Genomic DNA, 22,530 nt, shown 5'->3' with positions numbered 1-22,530 from the left:
AGTGGGAGGAATAGTGCCCCATATCAGTGGGAGGAATAGTGCCCCATATCAGTGGGAGGAATAGTACCCCATATCAGTGGGGGGAATAGTGCCCCATATCAGTGGAGAAATAGTGCCCCATATCAGTGGGAGGAATAGTGCCCATATCAGTGGGAGGAATAGTACCCCATATCAGTGGGGGAATAGTGCCCCATATCAGTGGGAGAATAGTGCCCCATATCAGTGGGAGGAATAGTGCCCCATATCAGTGGGGGAATAGTGCCCCATATCAGTAGAAGAAATAGTGCCCCATATCAGTGGGAGGAATAGTGCCCCATATCAGTGGGAGGAATAGTGCCCCATATCAGTGGGGGGAATAGTGCCCCATATCAGTGGAGGAATAGTGCCCCATATCAGTGGGGGGAATAGTGCCCCATATCAGTGGGAGAGTAGTGCCCCATATCAGTGGGAGAAATAGTGCCCCATATCAGTGGGGGGAATAGTGCCCCATATCAGTGGGAGGAGTAGTGCCCCATATCAGTGGAGGAATAGTGCCCATATCAGTGGGAGGAATAGTGCTCCATATCAGTGGGAGGAATAGTGCCCCATATCAGTGGGGGGAATAGTGCCCCATATCAGTGGGAGGAGTAGTGCCCCATATCAGTGGGAGGAATAGTGCCCCATATCAGTGGGAGGAATAGTGCCCCATATCAGTGGGAGGAGTAGTGCCCCATATCAGTGGGAGAAATAGTGCCCCATATCAGTGGGAGGAATAGTGCCCCATATCAGTGGGGGGAATAGTGCCCCATATCAGTGGGAGGGAAATAGTGCCCCATATCAGTGGGAGGAATAGTGCCCCATATCAGTGGGAGGAATAGTGCCCCCTATCAGTGGGGGGAATAGTGCCCCATATCAGTGGGGGGAATAGTGCCCCATATCAGTGGGGGGAATAGTGCCCCATATCAGTGGGAGGAATAGTGCCTCATATCAGTGGGAGGAATAGTGCCCCATATCAGTGGGAGGAATAGTGCCCCATATCAGTGGGGGGAATAGTGCCCCATATCAGTGGGGGGAATAGTGCCCCATATCAGTGGGAGGAATAGTGCCCCATATCAGTGGGAGGAATAGTGCCCCATATCAGTGGGAGGAATAGTGCCCCATATCAGTGGGAGGAATAGTGCCCCAAGGGCTGCATAAAGGCTGGCAAAGGGCCACATCTGGCCCTAGGGCCGCAGTTTGGAGACCCCTGACTTAGACACATGGGAGACATAGGAGATCTGCGCTCTCCTATATTCACAACCCAAACTGTTGTGATATCGTATATAATCAAACTGCGCACAAAGGATGGCGGCTCGGTCATGTGACCGGCACCCAGCGCCATCTCCGTGAGCCGCGTGTGTATCTAAGGCTGTGTTTCTCAACGCCAGTCCTCAAGGCGCCCCAACAGGTCATGTTTTCAGGATTTCCCTCAGATGAAACAGCTGTGCTAGTTAACTAAGGCAGTGAAACTTATCAAATCACCTGTGCAAAATAACGGAGAGCCTGAAAACATGACCTGTCGGGGCGTCTTGAGGACTGGAGTGGAGAAACACTGATAATGTACGTTCCATAGAGAATATACCCCCCAGCAGGGCCTCTGTACTCTGTGTGGTGCTTTGCATGCTGTGATATGATATACGTCTTTGTTAGACCGCAGGGTGTCGCTGCATGTCCATGTGACCCGCCCACTGCGCCATTTCTTGTTGCACGTTGTGCCCCTCCTTTTTTATTATTTTAACTAAAACTTTCGATCATGTTTTGGGGTGCAACTGATCGGAAGAACATTGTCTTCACCACTCTATGGAAAGTAAAATGATATCCAGTCACTGTCACCGGATATAGAAGGCTTATAGCTCCACCCCCTAGTGCCGTGACCCCCTGATAACATTTCCCAAGTTGTGGGGACCCCTAACAGTAAGATTATTTTCGTAGCGGGGGTGGTCAGCACCCAAGGCAAGTAATTTGCGCCCCTAAATGTAATGCTCCCCGAGTCCCTTGCACTCCATATTTTAGGATGTAGCTCTTTCTCTTTGTTCTTCTTTGTTTCTCTTTTTTTTCTCCCATCCCCCTCTCTAGCCGTCTTTCTTGTTCTTTCTCTTATTCTTTCTCTCCCTTTTCCTTTGTTTCTCCTCCTTTCTTCCTCTCCCTTTCATGTATTCTCTATTTGTATTCCTTCTCTTACTCCTTGTTGAAGGGGGGGGGGGGGGGTGAAGAGTAGCAGTGCTGGGGGGAGTTCTGATCGGCCAAATTAGGTGCTCTTGATGAAGGTCATCTGCTCATCTGAGAACAGTACTGAGGGCTTATAATGGCAACTCTAATCACAGGCAGTGTTACTCTCTGTGTCTCTGGCTGTGTTGATGTCTCCCAGCAGTGACCCCTATGCTGAAATCAGGAGATAGGGTCTCCTTCAGCCCCTCCCACTTCACATTCCTCACCAGTCAGCTGATCTTTAGTCTCCGCCACCCCCAATCCATGCTGTGAACTGGGCAGCTCCGAATAGGCTGAGTGGGCGGTCGCGGGCTCCAGGAACAGCCCTGCTCGGCCGTCATCCCCCTCCCATTCCTTTCCTCATCCCTCCTCCCTATTCCTTTCCTCATCCCTCCTCCCTATTCCTTTCCTCATCCCTCTCCCTCCTTTCCTCATCCCTCACCCATCCCTCCCTCCCTCATTCCTCACCCATTCCTTTCCTCATCCCTCACCCATCCCTCCCTCATCCCTCACCCATTCCTTTCCTCATCCCTCACCCATCCCTCCCTCATCCCTCCCTCATCCCTCGCCCATTCCTTTCCTCATCCCTCGCCCATTCCTTTCCTCATCCCTCACCCATTCTTTCCTCATCCCTCGCCCATCCCTCCCTCCCTCATCCCTCGCCCATTCCTTTCCTCATCCCTCGCCCATTCCTTTCCTCATCCCTCGCCCATTCCTTTCCTCATCCCCCTCCCATTCCTTTCCTCATCCCTCCCCCCTTTCCTCATCCCTCACCCATCCCTCCCTCATCCCTCACCCATTCCTTTCCTCATCCCTCACCCATCCCTCCCTCCCTCATTCCTCACCCATTCTTTCCTCATCCCTCACCCATCCCTCCCTCATCCCTCCCTCATCCCTCGCCATTCCTTTCCTCATCCCTCCCCATTCCTTTCCTCATCCCTCGCCCATTCCTCCCTCATCCCTCACCCATTCCTTTCCTCATCCCTCACCCATTCTTTCCTCATCCCTCGCCCATTCCTTTCCTCATCCCTCACCCATTCCTTTCCTCATCCCTCGCCCATCCCCCCCTCATCCCTCACCCATCCTTTCCTCATCCCTCACCCATCCTTTCCTCATCCCTCGCCCATTCCTTTCCTCATCCCCCTCCCATTCCTTTCCTCATCCCCCTCCCATTCCTTTCCTCATCCCTCGCCCATTCCTTTCCTCATCCCTCACCCATCCCTCCCTCCCTCATCCCTCACCCATCCTTTCCTCATCCCTCACCCATCCTTTCCTCATCCCTCGCCCATCCCTCCCTCCCTCATCCCTCACCCATCCTTTCCTCATCCTCGCCCATTCCTTTCCTCATCCCCCTCCCATTCCTTTCCTCATCCCCCACCATTCCTTTCCTCCCTCACCCCTCCCTTGTCCATTTCATTCCTCATCCCCTGCACAGCTCTTCCCTCTTACCTTACTCATCCTTTCCTCATCCCTCACACATTTCTTTCTTCCTCTCTCTCCATTCCCATCTTCATCCCCTTTTCATTCCTTCCTCATACTTTACTTCTTCCTTACCATCCTTTCCTTATCCTTCACCCATTCCTTCTTTCTTCATCTCTTTCCCTCCCCTCCCTTATAACCTTCTCATCTTTTCCTCATCCCTTACCCCCCACCCATCCTTTCTCATCCCTCACCCATCCCTCCCTCATCCGTTTCTTTCCTCATCCCTCACCCTCCTTTCCTTATCCCTCCCCCATCCTTTCCTCATCCCTCACCCATTTCTTTACTCATTCCTTGGCCATTTCTTTCCTCATCCCTCACCCATCCTTTCCTCATCCCTCACCCATTTCTTTCCTCACCCCTCACCCATCCTTTCCTCACCCCTCATCCATCCTATCCTCATCCCTCACCCATTTCCTTCCTCATCCCTCACCCATCCCTCCCTCATCCCTCACCCATCCTTTCCTCATCCCTCACCCATTTCTTTCCTCATCCCTCACCCATTTCCTTCCTCACCCCTCACCCATCCTTTCCTCACCCCTCACCCATCCTATCCTCATCCCTCACCCATTTCCTTTCTCATCCCTCACCCATCCTTTCCTCATCCCTCACCCATCCTTTCCTCACCACTCACCCATCCATCCTCATCCCTCACCCATTTCCTTCCTCACCCCTCACCCATTTCCTTCCTCATCCCTCACCCATTTCCTTCCTCATCCCTCACCCATCCTATCCTCATCCCTCACCCATTTCCTTCCTCATCCCTCACCCATTCTTCCCTCATCCCTCACCCATTTCTTTCCCTATGCCTCGCCCATTTCTTTCCTCACCCCTCACCCATCCTATCCTCATCCCTCGCCCATTTCTTTCCTCATCCCCCTCCCATTCCTTTCCTCATCCCTCACCCATTTCTTTCCTCATCCATCCTTTCCTCATCCCCCCCCTTCCTTTCCTCATCCCTCGCCCATCCCTCTCATCCCTCCCTCATCCCTCGCCCATTCCTTTCCTCATCCCCTCCCATTCCTTTCCTCATCCCTCACCCATCCTATTCTCATCCCTCGCCCATTTCTTTCCTCATCCCTCACCCATCCCTCCCTCATCCCTCACCCATCCCTTCCCTATTCCTCATCCCTCCCTTCTTCTTCCTATGTTTATGCCTTACCCTCTTGTGATGCATTTTGATGCCTTCTAGTGATAGTAATGGGAAGTTTTTACAGAACCCAAATTCTTAGTATCCTTAAAAGTCCTGACACCCTCTGTATGCTTGTTCCGGGTCAGTGACCGAGGGAGTAATGAACCCAGAGACAGCCAGGCAAATAGTATTTTGAGAAGGAGCCGCAGTGTCAGCCTCCCCCCTCCCCCCAGCAGAAGTGTACAATGGCCCGGATTCAGAGAGCAATTGCACCTGCGTAACCATAGTTACGCAGCGCAATTGCTTGCTTGCGCCGGCGTTACGAATGCTCCTGATTCAGGAACATCGTAACGCCGACTGCAGCCTAAAATCTGCGTGGCATAGGGCTTTTATGCCACGCAGATTTTAGGCTGCATTCTTGCGATGACCGCTAGGGGGCGCTCCCATTGTGCTCAGTGTATAGTATGCAAATTGCAAATTGCATACTAACACCGATTCACAATGTTGCGCGAGCTCTGCGTACGCAAGTTACGTCGTTTCCGTACAGCGTGTTTAGCGTAAGGCTGCCCCTTCTAATAGTAGGGCAGCCAATGCTAAAGTATACCCGCCGTTCCCGCGTCGCGAAATTTGAATTTCACGTTGTTTGCGTAAGTGATTTGTGAATGGCGCTGGACGCCATTCACGTTCACTTTGAAGCAAATGACGTCCTTGCGACATCATTTGCCGCAATGCACGTCAGGAAAGTTTCCCGACGGCGCATGCGCTTTACGATCGGCGCGGGAACGCGCCTAATTTAAATGATTCTCTCGCCCCCTGCGGGATCTTTTAAATTGCGCGCGCTTACGCCGGGCAATTTTGCCGGCGCGCCCTCGCAATTTACTCTCCGTGAATCGAGGGCAGCGGCGCAAATTTGCGGGGGCGCAGGGAAAAATCGTTGCCCTGTGCCTCCGTAATTTATGCGCAAATCTTACTGAATCTGGGCCAATGAGATCTACAAAGAGTCTGCTCCTTCGTATCTCCTTCCCGCAGACTCGTCAGGTGGATCAAAGTTTTTTAACAATGCGTCTCGTCTCCGATCTTTTGATGCCGCACACTGGAGACAAATGCGGGACGGGAACTTTCCGTGGTGTTCCCGCCAGTGAGTGGAGCTCATGGTTGGTCGGTGAACGATCTCCCAGACACACAACACAGGCAATACATTGAGCCGACCTTTCATCCTTCTCTACAGGAATAGACGGTCCGGCTGCTTTCCAGGACGAAGCCCAGGACACGGGGAGCCATGTACAGATCCTGACGGTGGGACAGTCCCCTCAGGAGGAGGACGAGAAGGAGACCGCGACCGGCGGACAATCGCAAAGCAAGCAGGACCTGAGGGCGACCATGCAAAAGAAAGGTGGGCAAATAAAACTGATTTCATGACGCATTTTTCGTGGTAGAGCATAGGGCAGCTTATTCGCTTGAATGAGTTGCTCTATGCGCTACAAGTAGGCCGAAAGTAGCTCCCAGCAGTGAAACGTGTGCGTTTTTGCTATGCGTGACAAAACGCGTGCTTCCAAGTAGAGTTTGGAATGTCATTAAGAAGTCATTTCCGGGAACGCACGCAGAGAAATGCGCATTTCTGCACACGTTCCTGGAGTATGAAGATGTGAATGGGGCCTGAAGGTGGCCATACAATGTAGTGATTTGTGATCAATCTGGATACAAAGGCCCAGAATCACAAAGCACTTACGCCGACGTATAACACGTTACGACGACGTAAGTGCCAATATGCGCCGGCGTATGTGTGCGGCAGAGCCACAAACCAACATGCGCCTAAAAACAGGCTACCCCCCGCCGACCTATCTTGCTTACGCCGGCGTAGGGTGGGCGCACATATGGGCTGGGCGCATGGTGCTGCTCCTATTGATTAGCCATTCAAACATGCAAATGAGGGAAATACGCCGATTCACGAACGTGCGTGTGCCCGGCGCATGCCACGTGAGATGCGCGTAAGTTGTACGTCCGGCGTAAAGTTATTCCCCATAAAGGAGGTGCAACCCGGCAACAGACATGCTCAGGTCTGCACCAGGGAACACAAGCCGGCGTATTGTGCGTTGGACGTGTGTCTGGCTGGGCGTACGTTATGTTCACGGCGTACGCGGTGATCCGATGTAGCTTAGGCAGTTGTGCCGGCGTGGTTGTGAGCAGGCGCAGGGGGGTGCTGTGTATGCGTCCAGGTCACGGCGCATGCGCAGTTCGTGATACGTACCTGTCTGGCGCTCGGCCCATCATTTGCATGGGGTCACGCCCACTTCCACCTACGCCGGCGCGCGCCTTCGAAAACCTACGCCACTCTGGCGCAGCGTTGGGAGCACTGGCTTGCTGAATGCAATGCTTGCTTCTCCGCGCTACGTTTGCATGGCGTACGGTGTGTGCTCTACGGCGGCGTAATGTGCGCCCTGCTCTCTGTGAATTGGGGCCAAACAATTCATCCGTCCAGCCCTGTCATCACTATCATAGGGTGTGTACACCTGGGGGGCAGGGAAGATCCCTAATTAGACATGTGCAATTTGTTTCGTTCTAAATTACTTTTAACATTTTTTTCCAAATATTCGTAAATTCAAAATAATAATTTAATTTACTAATTAATAATAATTTACTGTTAAATTCTAGGTATTGGAATTTCCTTTCAAATTTGGCTGTTAGTGAAAGTAACGAATACAAATTTATCCGAAGATACAAATTATCTGAAATAACGAATGCCGTATCTTAGGCTGCATTCACACCTGAGCGTTTTGTCGCCTGAAGCGTGACGCCCCAAAACGCTAGAGGGGGAAAAATACATTATTCTTTATGGAGATGGTTCACATCTCCACTACAAAACGCCTGACGCCGAACGCCTGAAGCCCAAACAAGTTCTGGACCCTTTTTTTGGCGCTCGAATTTGGGCGTTTTACATTGGTGACCCTAGACCTGTAAAAAATCGCGGTAAAAAACGCAGCGTTTTGTCGCGGCAAATCGTTGTAAAAAACGCTGTGTTTTGTCGCGGCAAATCGCGGTAAAAAACGCAGCAAAACGCTACGCTCGGGTGTGAATGCAGCCTAAATGAATGGAACGTAATGCATTAATAATAATAAATAACAATAATAATAGAAACGTTTTATTATTATTATTATTATTTGTAATTAATTTGTTACATTCCATTCGTTTAGATGCGGCATTCATTATTGCGGATAATTCGTATTCGTTACGTTCACTAACAGCCAAATTTGAAAGGAATTCCTATACCTATCATTTAACCGTTCGTTATTATTAGTTAATTAGTTAGTTATCACTTATGCCGCATACACACGGTCGGAATTTCCGATGGAAAAAGTCAGACGGAATTTTTTCATCGGATATTCCAACCGTGTGTATGCCCCATCGGACTTTTTCCGTCAAATTCCGACAGACTTAGAGAACATGTTCTCTTTTTTTTCCGACGGAGAAAAAACACAACACGCATTGAACTTCATTATTCTCGGCTCGTCGTAGTGTTGTACGTCACCCCGTTTTCGACGGTCGGGATTTGGTGTGTCCGTGTATGCAAGACAGCGGAATTCTGTCGGAAAAACCGATCGGAGTTTATTCCGACTGGAAAAGCATTAGACCTTTTGGATTTCATTCTTTCAAATTTTCTTTCTTATTTTCGATATTTATGATTTTCTAATTTTCAAATTTACAAATTAACGAATTTACAAAATTAAAAATTGTATAGCTAGATCCAGTAAATATCAGTAGATACGCCGACCTAACTCGGAATCTGCGCCGACCTAAGTTTAAGTGTATTCTCAAACAGAGATACACTTAAACCTATCTAAGATACGACGGCTTGCGCCGTCCTATCTTAGGGTGCAATATTTAGGCTGGCCGCTAGGTGGTGCTTCCATTGCGGTCGGCGTAGAATATGTACATCACTAGATACGCCTATTCACGAACGTACGCCTGGCCGACGCAGTACAGATAACGCATTATCAGGCCTAAAGTTATTCCATCAAATAGCTGGAATAGTAATGTTAAAGTATGGCCGCCGTTCCCGCGTCGAAATTCGAAAATGTTATGTTGTTTGCGTAAGTTGTCCATTAATAGGGATTTACGTAATTTACGTCCACGTCGAAATCAATAGGACCGTGCGGCGTACTTAGCCGCAATGCACACTGGGAAATGTAGGCGGACGGCGCATGCGCCATTCCAAAAAAAACGTCAATCACGTCAGGTCAAACTAAATTATCATAAAACACGCCCCCTCAGCCTATTTTGAATTAGGCGCGCTTGCGCCCGCCGCATTTACGCTATGCCGCCGTAAGTTAGGAGGCAAGTACTTTGTGAATACAGTACTTGCCTCTCTGACTTAAGACAGCGTAGCGTAAATACGATACGCTACTCCGCCTTAAAGTTGCGCGCCCCTACCTGAATCTAGCTATTCGAATTTATGAATTTTCAAATTTTCGAAATTACGAATTTTTGAATTTTAGAATTGCAATTATAACATATGACCCGAAAAACAAAACGAATTAATCAAAAACGAACAAATTTTTTTCGGCAGTGCACATGTCTATCGCTAATTATGTCACCCATTGTGATTGGCGGTCACAGTGGTCACATGATCAGAAGCCAGTGGTATCAATCGTTAGCGAGGATAAGGATCTGTCTAACAGCTCGGTCTCGGTGCTGGGAGCGCACAGTGAGCACACTTTTAGCGCAGAAGTATCGGTGGCGCATTTGTGCGGCGTGTGGGCATTAAAGCCTGCGACTTTGCAGCAGGTTAAGGGCCCATTTAGATACTGCAATAATGCACAAGTGCGTGGACGTGCGTTATCCAATCGAAATGTATGTGAATGCCAACATACCAAAACAAAGCAAAAATGGCACATGCACTATATACAGTAAAACCGAATTTGCTTGTAAATGGCACGTGTTTGAGCCCCCCACCCCCCCATTTACTGTCTGGTGTCCCCCCCAATTACTGTCTGGTGTCCCCCCCCCCCCCCAGGTATATCGAGCAGCATGAACTTTGATGAAGAAGGAGACGAGGAAGATGAAGACAGCTCAAGTTCCTCCCAACTGAACAGCAACACCCGGCCCGGCTCCGCCACCAGCAAAAAGTCCAACAAGGTGAGGCTTCAATCTGATTGGCTTCGGGACTGGTACCAAGGAGCATTGTGGGCAAACCGAGAATGACTCCGGTGTAAAAGTGCTTCTAAGGCCAAAACTTTCTTAATTTCGGATGGAGTAGGGAGTAGAAGAGTCATCTGCGCTTAATTGGGGAGATTTCCCTTCACTAAAAATATCAAATAAAAAAACAGGAAGTGAGGAAATCCCTTCCTGTTCTGGTGACAACTCTAAGGCCTCACGCCCACAGACATTTAAAAAACGGGGTGTAAAGCTAGTACAGACGCCAGGAAAAAAGCGGTGTTAAAAACGCATTTTTTCCCACGTTTTGCATTGAGGTTCCTCACCCCCAAGACGATTACAGACCCTTCGGTCTGGTATGGATCTTAAGGGGAACCCACACCAAAAAAAAATGGTGTGGGGTTCCCCCAAGATCCATACCAGACCCTTATCTGAGCACCCAGCCCGGCAGGTCAGAAAAGGGGGGCGAGCGAGAGCGCCCTGCGCCCCCCCCAAAGCACCTTGCCCCCATGTTGATGAGGACAAGGGCCTCTTCCCAACAACCCTTGCCCGGTGGTTGTCTTCTGACTTCGGGGGTCTCTTCCAACTTCTCTGCGCTCTCAGGCCTCTTCTCCCACTGTCCGGGGCATGATGAAACAATGATGTCATAAGGGGCGGGGCCACCGGATAACATCCCCCGGTGACCCCGCCCCATGCCTATATAAGTCGTTGTGCACCGCGCACACGGCATTACAGTGGGAGAGAGCGTTGAGTCAACATCGGAAGAAGACGATGGAGAAGACCGGGCAACCGCTAGCAAAAGAGCAGAAGATAGCGGAGGAGCCTGACAGAAGACAGTAGGAGAAGAATCAGAGAGTGGGAGAAGATGGCGGAGAGAGTGGAGAAGTCGGAAGAGACCCCCGGAGCTGCCTAACAAATTACTTTAAAAACCTTTGTAGTGTCTTTTTTTTATTGACACTTTTTTCACCCAAGGTGAATGGGTAGGGGTATGGTGTACCCCATACTCATTAACATAGGGTGGGGGGCTGGGATCTGGGGGCCCCCTTATTAAAGGGGGCTGCCAGATTCCGATAAGCCCCCCACCTGCAGACCCCGACAACCATCGGGCAAGGGTTGTCGGGAAGAGGCCCTTGTCCTCATCAACATGGGGGCAAGGTGCTTTGGGGTGGGGGTCGCAGGGCCCCCCTTGCCCCTCCGTGCCCCAAAGCACCAACCCCACCATGTTGAGGGCATGTGGCTTGGTATGGTCCAGGAGGAGGGGCGCGCTTGCTCGCCCCCCTTTTTTCTGACCTGTCACATGCTTGAATAAGGGTCTGGTATGGATCTTGGGGGAACCCCACGCCATCTTTTTTTGGTGTGGGTTCCCCTTAAGATCCATACCAGACCGAAGGGTTCCCCCTTCAAGATTCTCAGCACACAAGTCGCACCGCAAGTCAGATCATCTTTGTATTTCTCATTCTGGAGACAGTGGTCACCACGACAACCAATGACATTCTAACCTTTCGTCACTCTATCCAGAACATAAAAAAATGTTTTAGTTTTAGGAACATTTTAAATAGCTTAATTATAACGAAATCCACCCAAAACTGATGCAGGAGTTCTGACTTCACTTTGACATTGCGGCAGAGATACTTATTTGGCGATGCCAGAGGATAACCATGACACATTTTTCATTGGGAGGTCAGCAATGGCACATCATGCATTTCTCTCTCTCTCTCTCTGGGTTTCTGTAAGAAATGACTCTGGTTGGCTAGTGACATTTTTGTTCCCCTCAGGAGAGTGCCGCAGCGCCGAGCCCACAGACCAACGAACCGTCCATCGATGTGGAGGACCTGGAGGAGTTCTCGATGAGGCCGGCCCCTCAGGGAGTCACCATTAAGTGCAGGATCACCCGGGATAAGAAGGGCATGGACCGGGGCATGTACCCCACCTATTACCTCCATCTGGAGAGGGAAGACGGCAAAAAGGTCTGTGGCATCGAAAGGCTGGGGGAGGGGGAGGAACTGCTTTTTGGGTAAAAAAAATGGAACTCTTTCACCATTAGGCAGGGATGGACTGGCCATTGGGACTACAGGGAGTTTCCCGGTGGGCCGATGGCACAGTGGGCCGGCTTCAGTGACAGCGGACCGCCGCCCTCCTCCGCTCCTCTGTCTTTCTCTCCCCGCAGCACTCACCTTCTCTCCCTCCCCGCAGTGCTCACTTGGGGGGGGACAGAGAATCAGGGGGGGGACCAGAGGAGCAGGGGGGACGACAGAGGAGCATGGGGGGGAGCAGAAGGAGCACGGGGGAGGGGACAGACAGCTGACTTGACAGCTATGGCCTGGGAGTTTCTCACTTTTGCCTAATCTTGTCCCATAAGGGGGGGGGGGGGGCACTGAACTGATTCTTTGCCCCGGGTGAAATAATGTCTAGCTTCCCCACTGGTACTGCCTATAAGAGTACCAGTACCAGCCGTCTAATAAAGTAGAACAGCTAGTGGCCAGTGAAGGGGGAGAAGGGGGCTTGGGTGACTGGTGGGGGAGTTGTCCGGCCGCCATTGGAGAGACCTATCAAAGTGGGCCAGTCTGAGTGAAGTCCAGGGCCACATTTTTGTCCCAGTCCAGCCCTGCCATTAGGTGAAATAGAGCCAATAGGAAAAGTCAATGGGAAAAATTTAGTTAATGGGAAAAACCATGGAAAATGTCAATAAGAAAAGTCAATAGGAAAATCTAGTCAATGGGAAAATGGAGTCAATGGAAAAGCCAATGGGAAAAGTCAATAATAAGGTCAATGGGAAATGCAATCATTGGGAAAAGCCAATGGGAAAAGTCAATAAAAAGGTCAATGGGAAAAGCAGTCATTGGGAAAAGCCAATGGGAAAAGTCAATAAAAAGGTCAATGGGAAATGCAATCATTGGGAAATGCCAATGGGAAAAGTCAATAATAAGGTCAATGGGAAATGCAATCATTGGGAAAAGCCAAATGGAAAATAGAATCCATGGGAAAAGTAATGGGGAAAAGCTAATGAGAAAATTGAATCAATGGGAAAAGCCAATTGGAAAAGTCAATAGGAAAATTGAGTCAATGGAAAAATGGATTCAATGAGAAAGCCAATGGGAACATGGAATCAATTGGAATAGCTAATAGGAAAGGTAAATGGGAAAATTGAGTCAATGGGAAAAACCATGGGACATGTCAATAAGAAAAGTCAATAGGAAAATGGAGTCAATGGGCAAATGGAGTCAATGGGAAAAGCCAATATAAAGTCAATGGGAATTGGAGTCAATGGGAAAAGCCAATGGTAAAATTTAGTCAATGAAAAAGTCAATAAAAAAGTAAATTGGAAATGCAATCATTGGGAAAAGTCATGGGGAAAAGCTAATGGGAAAATTGAATCAATATGAAAAGCCAATTGGAAAAGTCGATGGGAAAATGGAGTCAAAGGGAAATGTTAATGGAAAATTGAGTCATTGGGAGAAGTCAATGGGAAAAACCGATATAAAAGTCAATGGGAAAATGGAGTCATTGGGAAAAGTCATTGGGAAAGTCAATAAAAAAGTCAATAGGAAAAGCAATCATTGGGAAAAGCCAATGGGAGAAGCCAATGGGAAAATGGAATCAATTGGAAAAGCCAATTGGAAAAGTCAATGGGAGAAGCCAATGGGAAAATTGAGTCTTTGGGAGACGTCAATGGCAAAAAGCCAATGGGAAAAGTCAAGAAGAAAAGTAAAAAAAAGTCAATGGGAAATTAAATCATCGGGAAAAGCCAATGGGAAATGTTAATGAGAAAATGGAGTCAATGGGAAAAATCAATGGTCAAGTTGAACCCTTAGGCACAAAAACGTTCATATAAATATATTCCAAAGCTAAAAAGAATTGGAATCCACTTTGTGTCAACTAAAAAGCGCAAACAATCATTAAATACACATAAAGGAAAAATACAAATACGGAGGAAGGACGCTGATGGACCATCTATATTTGTGTTATGCCGTGTAATAATGTGCAATATGAAGAAGGAACACCCCAGGTTGAAGCGCCCTCCAGGCCCAACGACCGACGCGTTTCACCCCATCCGCAGGGCTCGGTCATTGGGGGTTGGTGACTCCGGGTGTTATGTGGAATATTCCAGAGGAGGGTCCGTGTTCCAGTTTAGGACAAAAATGATTCTGATTTTTTTTTTGTCTCTCCATTCTGCTTTCTGAGGGTCCAGAAGGGGGTGCTAGTGTCACAAAAATATTTTTATTTTTTTAGGTATTTCTATTGGCTGGGAGGAAAAGGAAGAAGAGCAAAACCTCCAATTACCTCATCTCCATCGATCCGACCGATCTCTCCCGGGGAGGAGAGAGCTTCATCGGCAAACTGCGGTAATAATACAAGAGGGATACATCTCCACCCGCCACCCGCCACTCCACCCGCCACTATGCCATCAAACGCAGCCACTGTGCCCATCAATTGCTGACACTGTGCCCATCAGTTGCCTCCATTGTGCCCCATCAAATGCTGCCAGTGTGCCCATCAATTTCCACTACTGTGCCGCATCAGATGCTGCCCGGCACTCACCTGTCTTGCAGCGGGTCAGTCAGTGGCGGTCTCCTGCACGTCCTCCATGTCTTTTTCCGTCCTCTCTCAGGCGTCCAATCACAGTGCCTGACGTTTCTGCCAATCAGGTGACCGGTAACAGACCCGGCAACCTGATTGGCTGAGAGGCAGATTCAGTGTTAGCAAACCGAATCCTTTCGCTTTGCTAACACACTGCTGAATGAACAGCGAGCGCCCAGCATGTCGCCCGCTGTTCAAATTTTTGGGCGCCTATTAGAGCCCATGGCTCTAAAAACGCCGGTGTAATTCAGGTGCCCGGCGCCCGAAAAGGGGCCGGACACCTGAATAGGGGGTGTTAGCGGCCAAAGGTTAGGGTTCGGCTTAGGGTTAGGGGTTGGGGTTAGGGTTAGGGGTTAGGGGGTTAGAGGGTTAGGGTTTCCCATTGAAGAATATGGCTAGGACTCAGGAATTGGAACAGGGACCTCCCCCAAAGGTCAAAAGGCGGGTTCCCCGAGGTCAAAGGTCACAGGTCGTGGCTGACCCACCCCCACCAAAGTGTACCGCCTACCCCAACTAAGTCGGGGAATGCAAGAATCTATCTATGTTGGTAGAGCGGTGCAGGAGAGGGGGGGCGGCGCCCTTTATGGACGCAGCGCCACTGCAAGTGACCAATAAGGACACTTTTTCTGGTGAAAACTGTGTTAAATAGGATTTCTACCCCCCCCCCCCCCCAATGGGACTCATATAATAAAGAAATGTGAGAGGGGAAGAATCTATTCCTCAGTGTATCCAAAACCAAACAAGAAACAAAGTTTCGGCTTTAGATCGGTGTTTATTTTGTTATTTGCGGGGAGGTTTGTGGCAGGAGAAGGATGTTGTTTTGGCAAAGAAGTGGAAATATTCAGAATACATGACACTAATTCTTTCCTTATATTTATTTCCCGGCTCAGATCAAATCTAATGGGTACGAAGTTCACCGTCTATGACAACGGGGTGAACCCGGTGAAGACGCCCTCCAGCCTGGAGGCCAGCAATCTACGGCAGGAGCTGGCAGCCATCTGCTATGTAAGTGCGCGGTGAAGCGTCTGCGTCACAAGATTCCAAGTTCATCATAGTTGTCTCGTGGTTACATTGTATTCTTCTGTACTACAGAAATTGGTGTTTATCTGCCTTCATACTTGACGTAAATATGCAATAATAATATACAATCTATTCTTCCGAAAGGTGTTTACGGATTCCCTCCATCTATTGCATAAATGTATTAACATGTCTAAGCCTATTAGCTAGTCTATTAACCACTTGCTTACTGGGCACATATACCCCCTTCCTGCCTAGGCGAAATTTCAGCTTCCGGCACTGCGTCGCTTTAACTGACAATTGCGCGGTCGTGCGACGTGGCTACCAAACAAAATTGACGTTCTTTTTTTATCCCAGAAATAAAGCTTTCTTTTGGTTGGTATTTGATCACCTCTGCGGTTTTTATTTTTCGCGCTATAAACCAAAAAAGAGCGACAATTTTGAAAAAAATATATATATTTTTTTTTTACTTTTTTCTATAATAAATATCCCAATTATTTTTTTTAAAAAGCTATTTTTTTCCTCAGATTAGGCCAATATGTATTCTTCTACATATTTGTATTAAAAAAAAAAAAACGCAAAAGTTATAGCGCCTACAAAATAGGGGACAGAATTATTATTTTTTTTTACTAGTAATGGCGGTGATCTGCGATTTTTATTGGAACTGCGACATTATGGCGGACACATCGGACACTTTTGCCACATTTTTGGGACCATTCACATTTATACAGCGATCAGTGCTATAAAAATGCACGAATTACTGTATAAATGTGACTGGCAGGGAAGGGGTTAACACTAGGGGGCGAGGAAGGGGTTAAATGTGTACCCTGCATAGTGTTTCTAACTGTGGGGGGGGAGGTGACTGACTGGGGGAGGTGACCGATCTGTGTCAAGGGACACAGCATCAGTCTCCTCTCTCCCTGACAGGACGTGGATCTCTGTGTTTACACACACAGATCCATATCCTTGTCTGTGTAACCGCCGATCGCGGGTGCCTGGCGGACATTGTGGCAGCAAGGCACGCGCATTGGCATCTCAGTGATGCGGCGGGCGCACGGCCGGCTGGCGCTCGCGCGCCCCCCCAGTGGCCGGAGGCACCGAGGACGTCTATAGATGTCCTCCCGGCAATTGAGAGCCACCTTGTGGCCATCTTTTCACAGTAGGCTGGATACCAAGTGGTTAAGACTCTGATAAGCACAATGATATAAGTTTATCTATGAAAGTAATCACACTGCTGCTAGTAAAACAATATCTTTCATTTATTTCCCAAGAAAATAGGAATATACAAACACTAAACAGCAGAATATCACAATCCTCTAGATATAGACTCGTCGACTGGGCTCTGGGTGGCAAAGGAGAGGGCCTGAGCCTTCATTTGGACAGGTGTTGTTTTCCTGCATTTGATGCATTTTTTAGGATGGAAAATGGTAAAATAAAAGCATAAATAAATAATAAATCCAGTATACAACAGACATGTGCACTGCCGAAAAATGTGTTTGTTTTCATTCGTTGTTTTTTTTTCCAGGGTCATTTGTTATGATCGCAATTCGTAAATTAGAAAATTAGAAAATCAGAGAATAAAGCCCTGTACTCACGATCGGTTTGTCCGATGAAAACGGACCGATGGACCGTTTTCATTGAGTGTGTGGGCCATATCAGTTTGTTTTCCATAGGTGAAAAAAAAATAGAACATGTTCTAAATTTTTACTATGGATAAAAAAAAAACGATAGAAAAAAAACGATCCTCTGTGTGTAAGTCCATCAGTCAAAAATCCACGCCTGCTCAGAATCAAGTCGACGCATGCCCGGAAGCATTGAACTTAATTTTTCTCAGCACGTCGTAGTGTTGTACGTCACCGCGTTTTGGCACGGTCGGATTTTTGACTGATGGTGTGTAGGCAAGACCAATGAAAGTCAGCTTCATCGGATATCCAACGAAAAAATCCATCGGATTAGATACCATCAGATATTCGGTCGTGTGCACAAGGCTTAAGAAATAAAATCCGAAAATAAGAAAGAATAACTAATTAAAAAATTCAGAATTTTGAAAATCGGAAAGTTCTGAATTTCAAAAATTGGAAAATTCAAGAATCCAAAAAGAACGAAAATCCAAAAATTCGAAATTAGGGTAAAAATCCAAAAAATCGAAAATCTGAAATAACTAACTAACTCATATCAACTAACTATTAAATTATATGGCCCGGATTCAGAAAGGAGTTACATTGGCGTAAGATACGCCGTCGTAACTCTGAGTGCGGGCCGTCGCAACTCGGCGCCTGATTCATAGAATCAGATACGCCTCACAGCTGCCTAGATACGAGCGGCGTAAGTCTCCTACGCCGTCGTATCTTAGGGTGCAATATTTACGTTGACCGCTAGGGGCGCTTCCCAAGACTTCCGCGTCGAATATGCAAATTAGGTAGATACGCCGATTCAGAAACATACGTCCGCCCGGCGCATTTTTTTTATGTTGTTTACGTTAGGCTTTTTCCGGCCTAAAGTTACCCCTGCTGTATGAGGCGTAGCCAATGTTAAGTATGGATGTCGGGCCAGCGTCAATTTTTCCGTTGATTACGTTGTTTGCATAAGTCGTTCGCGAATAGGGCTTTGCGTTAGTTACGTTCACGTCAAAACCAATGAGGCTAATTTGGAGCATGCGCACTGGCATACATGCATGCGCCGTTCGTAAAAAGCGTCATTTACGTGGGGTCACGAGTAATTAACATAAAACACGCCCACCTCCTCCACATTTGAATTAGGCGGGCTTACGCCGGCCCAGTTACACTACGCCGCCGTAACTTACAGCGCAAGTTCTTTCTGAATACGGGACCTGCCGCTGTAAGTTACGGCGGCGTAGTGTATCTGAGATACGCTACGCCCGCCGAAAGATACGCAAATGTATCTGAATCCGGGCCTAGGTATTTAAATTTCCTTTACAAATTTGGCTGTTAGTGAACGTAACAAAATATCCAAAAAAAAGAATGCCGCATCTAAACAAATGGAACAGTAAAAATGTATAATAAATAATAAAATATTATTATTATTATTATTATTGTTATTGATTATTATTAATTTGTTAAGTTCCATTTCTTTAGATGCGGCATCTGTTATTTCGGATAATTCGTAACTTTGGATAAATTCGTATTCGTTACGTTTCACTAACAGCCAAATTTAAAAATGAAATTCCAATACCTATAAATTGCATAATTAGTAATAGTTAAAGTTATTATTAGCTATTATTTTATATTTTCGGGTTTTAGGACTTTTCGAATTTTTGAATTTTTAGAATTGACAAATAATTGAAACAATTTGTTAAACGGGTTTTTCGTTAATTCGGATATTTCCGAATTAATAAATTTGTCTAAATTTGTTAAAAAACTAATTCGGAATGAAACGAATTGATTGCACAAGTCACATTGTAATTTAAAAATCCGGCGTTTCTGCCCTCTGAATGCAGGGGGGGGGGGGGGGGGGGGAGGAGTTTATTTGCTGCTGCTACCCTAGGAGGGGCAGTTGGGGATTTAAAAATGTGCCTCAACTGTGTGTTTTTACTGCCCCTTCAAAGTGTAAACATTGCCTCAAAATTCACTTTGCAGAGCAGCATTTCCATTTATAACATTTTATAGCCCAAAACGTCATCGTTCCCTGAAGAGTCGCCCACATTCATTCATCTGATGTAAATATTTTGTCTTTGTTGCTCCAGGAAACAAATGTTTTAGGCTTTAAGGGACCTCGAAAAATGAGTGTGATTATCCCCGGGATGAACATGGACCACGAAAGAGTTTCTATAAGACCAAGAAATGTGAGTCCTTCCCTCCGTCCTGCAATTTCTTTCTACAATATTTCCCGGGTCTGTACACCCACTGTGCCCATTATGAGGAGTTCCCACCATCCCTGTGCTGAGTTCCCGGGTCTGTACACCCGCTGTGCCCATTATGAGGAGTTCCCACCATCCCTGTGCTGAGTTCCTGGGTCTGTACACCCGCTGTGCCCATTATGAGGGGTTCCCACCATCCCTGTGCTGAGTTCCTGGGTCTGTACACCCGCTGTGCCCATTATGAGGGGTTCCCACCATCCCTGTGCTGAGTTCCCGGGTCTGTACACCCACTGTGCCCCATTATGAGGGGTTCCCACCATCCCTGTGCTGAGTTCCCGGGTCTGTACACCCGCTGTGCCCCATTATGAGGGGTTCCCACCATCCCTGTGCTGAGTTCCCGGGTCTGTACACCTGCTGTGCCCCATTATGAGGGGTTCCCACCATCCCTGTGCTGAGTTCCCGGGTCTGTAAACCCGCTGTGCCCATTATGAGGGGTTCCCACCATCCCTGTGCTGAGTTCCCGGGTCTGTACACCCGCTGTGCCCATTATGAGGGGTTCCCACCATCCCTGTGCTGAGTTCCCGGGTCTGTACACCCGCTGTGCCCATTATGAGGGGTTCCCACCATCCCTGTGCTGAGTTCCCGGGTCTGTACACCCGCTGTGCCCATTATGAGGGGTTCCCACCATCCATGTGCTGAGTTCCTGGGTCTGTACACCCGCTGTGCCCATTATGAGGGGTTCCCACCATCCCTGTGCTGAGTTCCCGGGTCTGTACACCCGCTGTGCCCATTATGAGGGGTTCCCACCATCCCTGTGCTGAGTTCCCGGGTCTGTACACCCGCTGTGCCCATTATGAGGGGTTCCCACCATCCCTGTGCTGAGTTCCCGGGTCTGTACACCCGCTGTGCCCATTATGAGGGGTTCCCACCATCCCTGTGCTGAGTTCCCGGGTCTGTACACCCGCTGTGCCCCATTATGAGGGGTTCCCATTATCCCTGTGCTAAGTTCCCTGGTCTGTGCCCATTATGAAGGGTTCTGGACCTGGTTCTTTGTCTCTCCCATTCATTGTGGTTCTTTTTGCAGGAACATGAGACACTTCTCTCCCGATGGCAGAACAAGAGCACGGAGAGCGTCATCGAACTGCATAACAAAACGCCCGTCTGGAACGATGACACCCAGTCCTACGTCCTGAATTTCCATGGCCGCGTCACGCAGGCTTCTGTGAAGAATTTTCAGATCATACACGACAACGATCGTAAGTCTCCACAGCCAACCAAATCTCACCACCAGGGTTTATGACATCTCTTCTATTCTTAGGTTTTCTAGTTTTTCAGAATATGTCCGGCATGCTTAGTATCCAGGAATTTCTTGTTCCTTGTGGACGGCAATATTCCCCAAATGTCTCTTACTTCTGTTCATTGTCTAAGAATAGAGAAGTCGTTCTCTGCTTTTTGTGATTAAATATTAGTTCAGACAAGAGATACAAAGTAACATTGTTTATAAACATTGATCGGACCTGGCTCGCCATCTGTGGTGGCCAGAAAGATTGTATGCAGAGCACACCGCCATTTCTGCTTGTGCTAATAAAGCACACATCTCGTCTTAACCACTCAAGGACCCCGTCACGCCGATATACGTCGGCAGATTAGTACAGCTGGGCACAATCACGTACCTCTACGTGTCTCTTTAAGCCCAGTCATGGGGTCGCGCTCGCGACCCGGTCCGAAGCTCCGTGACCGATCGTGGGACCCGATCAACGCCGGTGTCCCGCAACCGGTCACAGGAGCTGAAGAACGGGGGGAGGTGAGTGAGCCAGGTCCGATCAATGTTTATAAACAATGTTACTTTGTATCTCTATCTCCCGTCTGATCAATGTTTATAAACAATGTTACTTTGTATCTCTCTATCTCCCATCTGATCAATGTTTATAAACAATGTTACTTTGTATCTCTCTATCTCCCGTCTGATCAATGTTTATAAACAATGTTACTTTGTATCTCTCTATCTCCCGTCTGATCAAAAAACATTGTTTCTGCACATTGATCAGACGGGAGATAGAGATACAAAGTAACATTGTTTATAAACATTGATCAGACGGGAGATAGAGAGATACAAAGTAACATTGTTTATAAACATTGATCAGACAGGAGATAAAGAGATACAAAGTAACATTGTTGACCTCTAATGGTATCTCTTTTCTCTTTCAGCGGACTACATTGTCATGCAGTTTGGTCGCGTAGCGGAGGACGTGTTTACAATGGACTACAACTACCCGATGTGCGCCCTGCAGGCGTTTGCCATAGCCCTCTCCAGCTTTGACAGCAAACTGGCCTGCGAGTAACCAGGAGAAGAAGAAAAAAAAGAAACACGGCCGCCTACTTGTGTCTTACTCTCCCTGTTCTACGGGCCCCGGGACTTCGCGCACACCGTGTATTTCGTTCTGTTGCCATCGGTGACGAGGAGAATTTTCGTGTTTACACTCGGCTACATTTCTATTTCCAGGAAGTCTTTTTTTGTAAATAGGGGTCCGGCGGCTCGCCGAGCGTCTTGTAGGCGCCTCATTGGGGAACGTCAAGCTGGTGACCCGCCGGGGAAACGGCCGTCATATTTTTGTATTTTGTTTTTTGGTTGGGGGAGGTTGGTGGGTTTGGTGGAGGGGGGGAACCCACAGCCCAGGGCATGCATTGCCCCCCCCCCCCGACTAGCTAAGCAGCTGACCCCTCCCCCTCTCTGATCTGTTTGGTAAGGCGAGGAGAACCGTCAGCCCTCCAGCCGCTGAGGAACTACAAGGCTCAGCAACTGGACGGCTCCTTTATATGTTCTTTTGCTTTATAACAAGACCGGTAAAAAATTCCCCGTGAGAAAGAACTCCTGATAACGATAAATTTTATATAGAAAATGATACATTTTTTATTCTGCTGCGGATGGCCAGGAAAACTCTCCCGCCCCTGGACACTGATCGGAGGACGGGTCTCTGGAGGGGGCGGATCTCTGGAGGGGGCGGATCTCTGGAGGTGGCGGTTCTATTGAGGGCTGGATCTCCGGAGGGGGCGATCTCTGGAGGGCAAGTCTCTGGAGGCCAATCTCTGGAGGGGCAGATCTCTGGAGGGCGGATCTCTGGAGGGGCGG

General features: G+C 48.2%; 1 protein-coding gene across 1 annotated transcript in view; it reads left to right on the top strand.

Annotated features, from left to right (window-relative positions):
• Positions 1-22,530, top strand: part of TUB (TUB bipartite transcription factor) — a 28,086-nt gene extending 5,556 nt beyond the window's left edge. Inside the window, exons 3-10 of the mRNA XM_040328675.1 lie at positions 6,066-6,230; positions 9,849-9,970; positions 11,764-11,955; positions 14,219-14,331; positions 15,457-15,571; positions 19,287-19,385; positions 20,485-20,656; positions 21,609-22,530. Of these exons, the coding sequence (XP_040184609.1) occupies positions 6,066-6,230; positions 9,849-9,970; positions 11,764-11,955; positions 14,219-14,331; positions 15,457-15,571; positions 19,287-19,385; positions 20,485-20,656; positions 21,609-21,742 (1,112 nt within the window). The 3' untranslated portion in view covers positions 21,743-22,530. The remainder of the gene's footprint in view (positions 1-6,065; positions 6,231-9,848; positions 9,971-11,763; positions 11,956-14,218; positions 14,332-15,456; positions 15,572-19,286; positions 19,386-20,484; positions 20,657-21,608) is intronic.

The sequence above is a fragment of the Rana temporaria genome, chromosome 11 (assembly GCF_905171775.1).
Source record: "Rana temporaria chromosome 11, aRanTem1.1, whole genome shotgun sequence".
Taxonomy (NCBI): domain Eukaryota; kingdom Metazoa; phylum Chordata; class Amphibia; order Anura; family Ranidae; genus Rana; species Rana temporaria.
The sequence above is the reverse complement of the archived record's forward strand: the minus strand, read 5'-3'. Positions and strand labels throughout refer to the sequence as shown.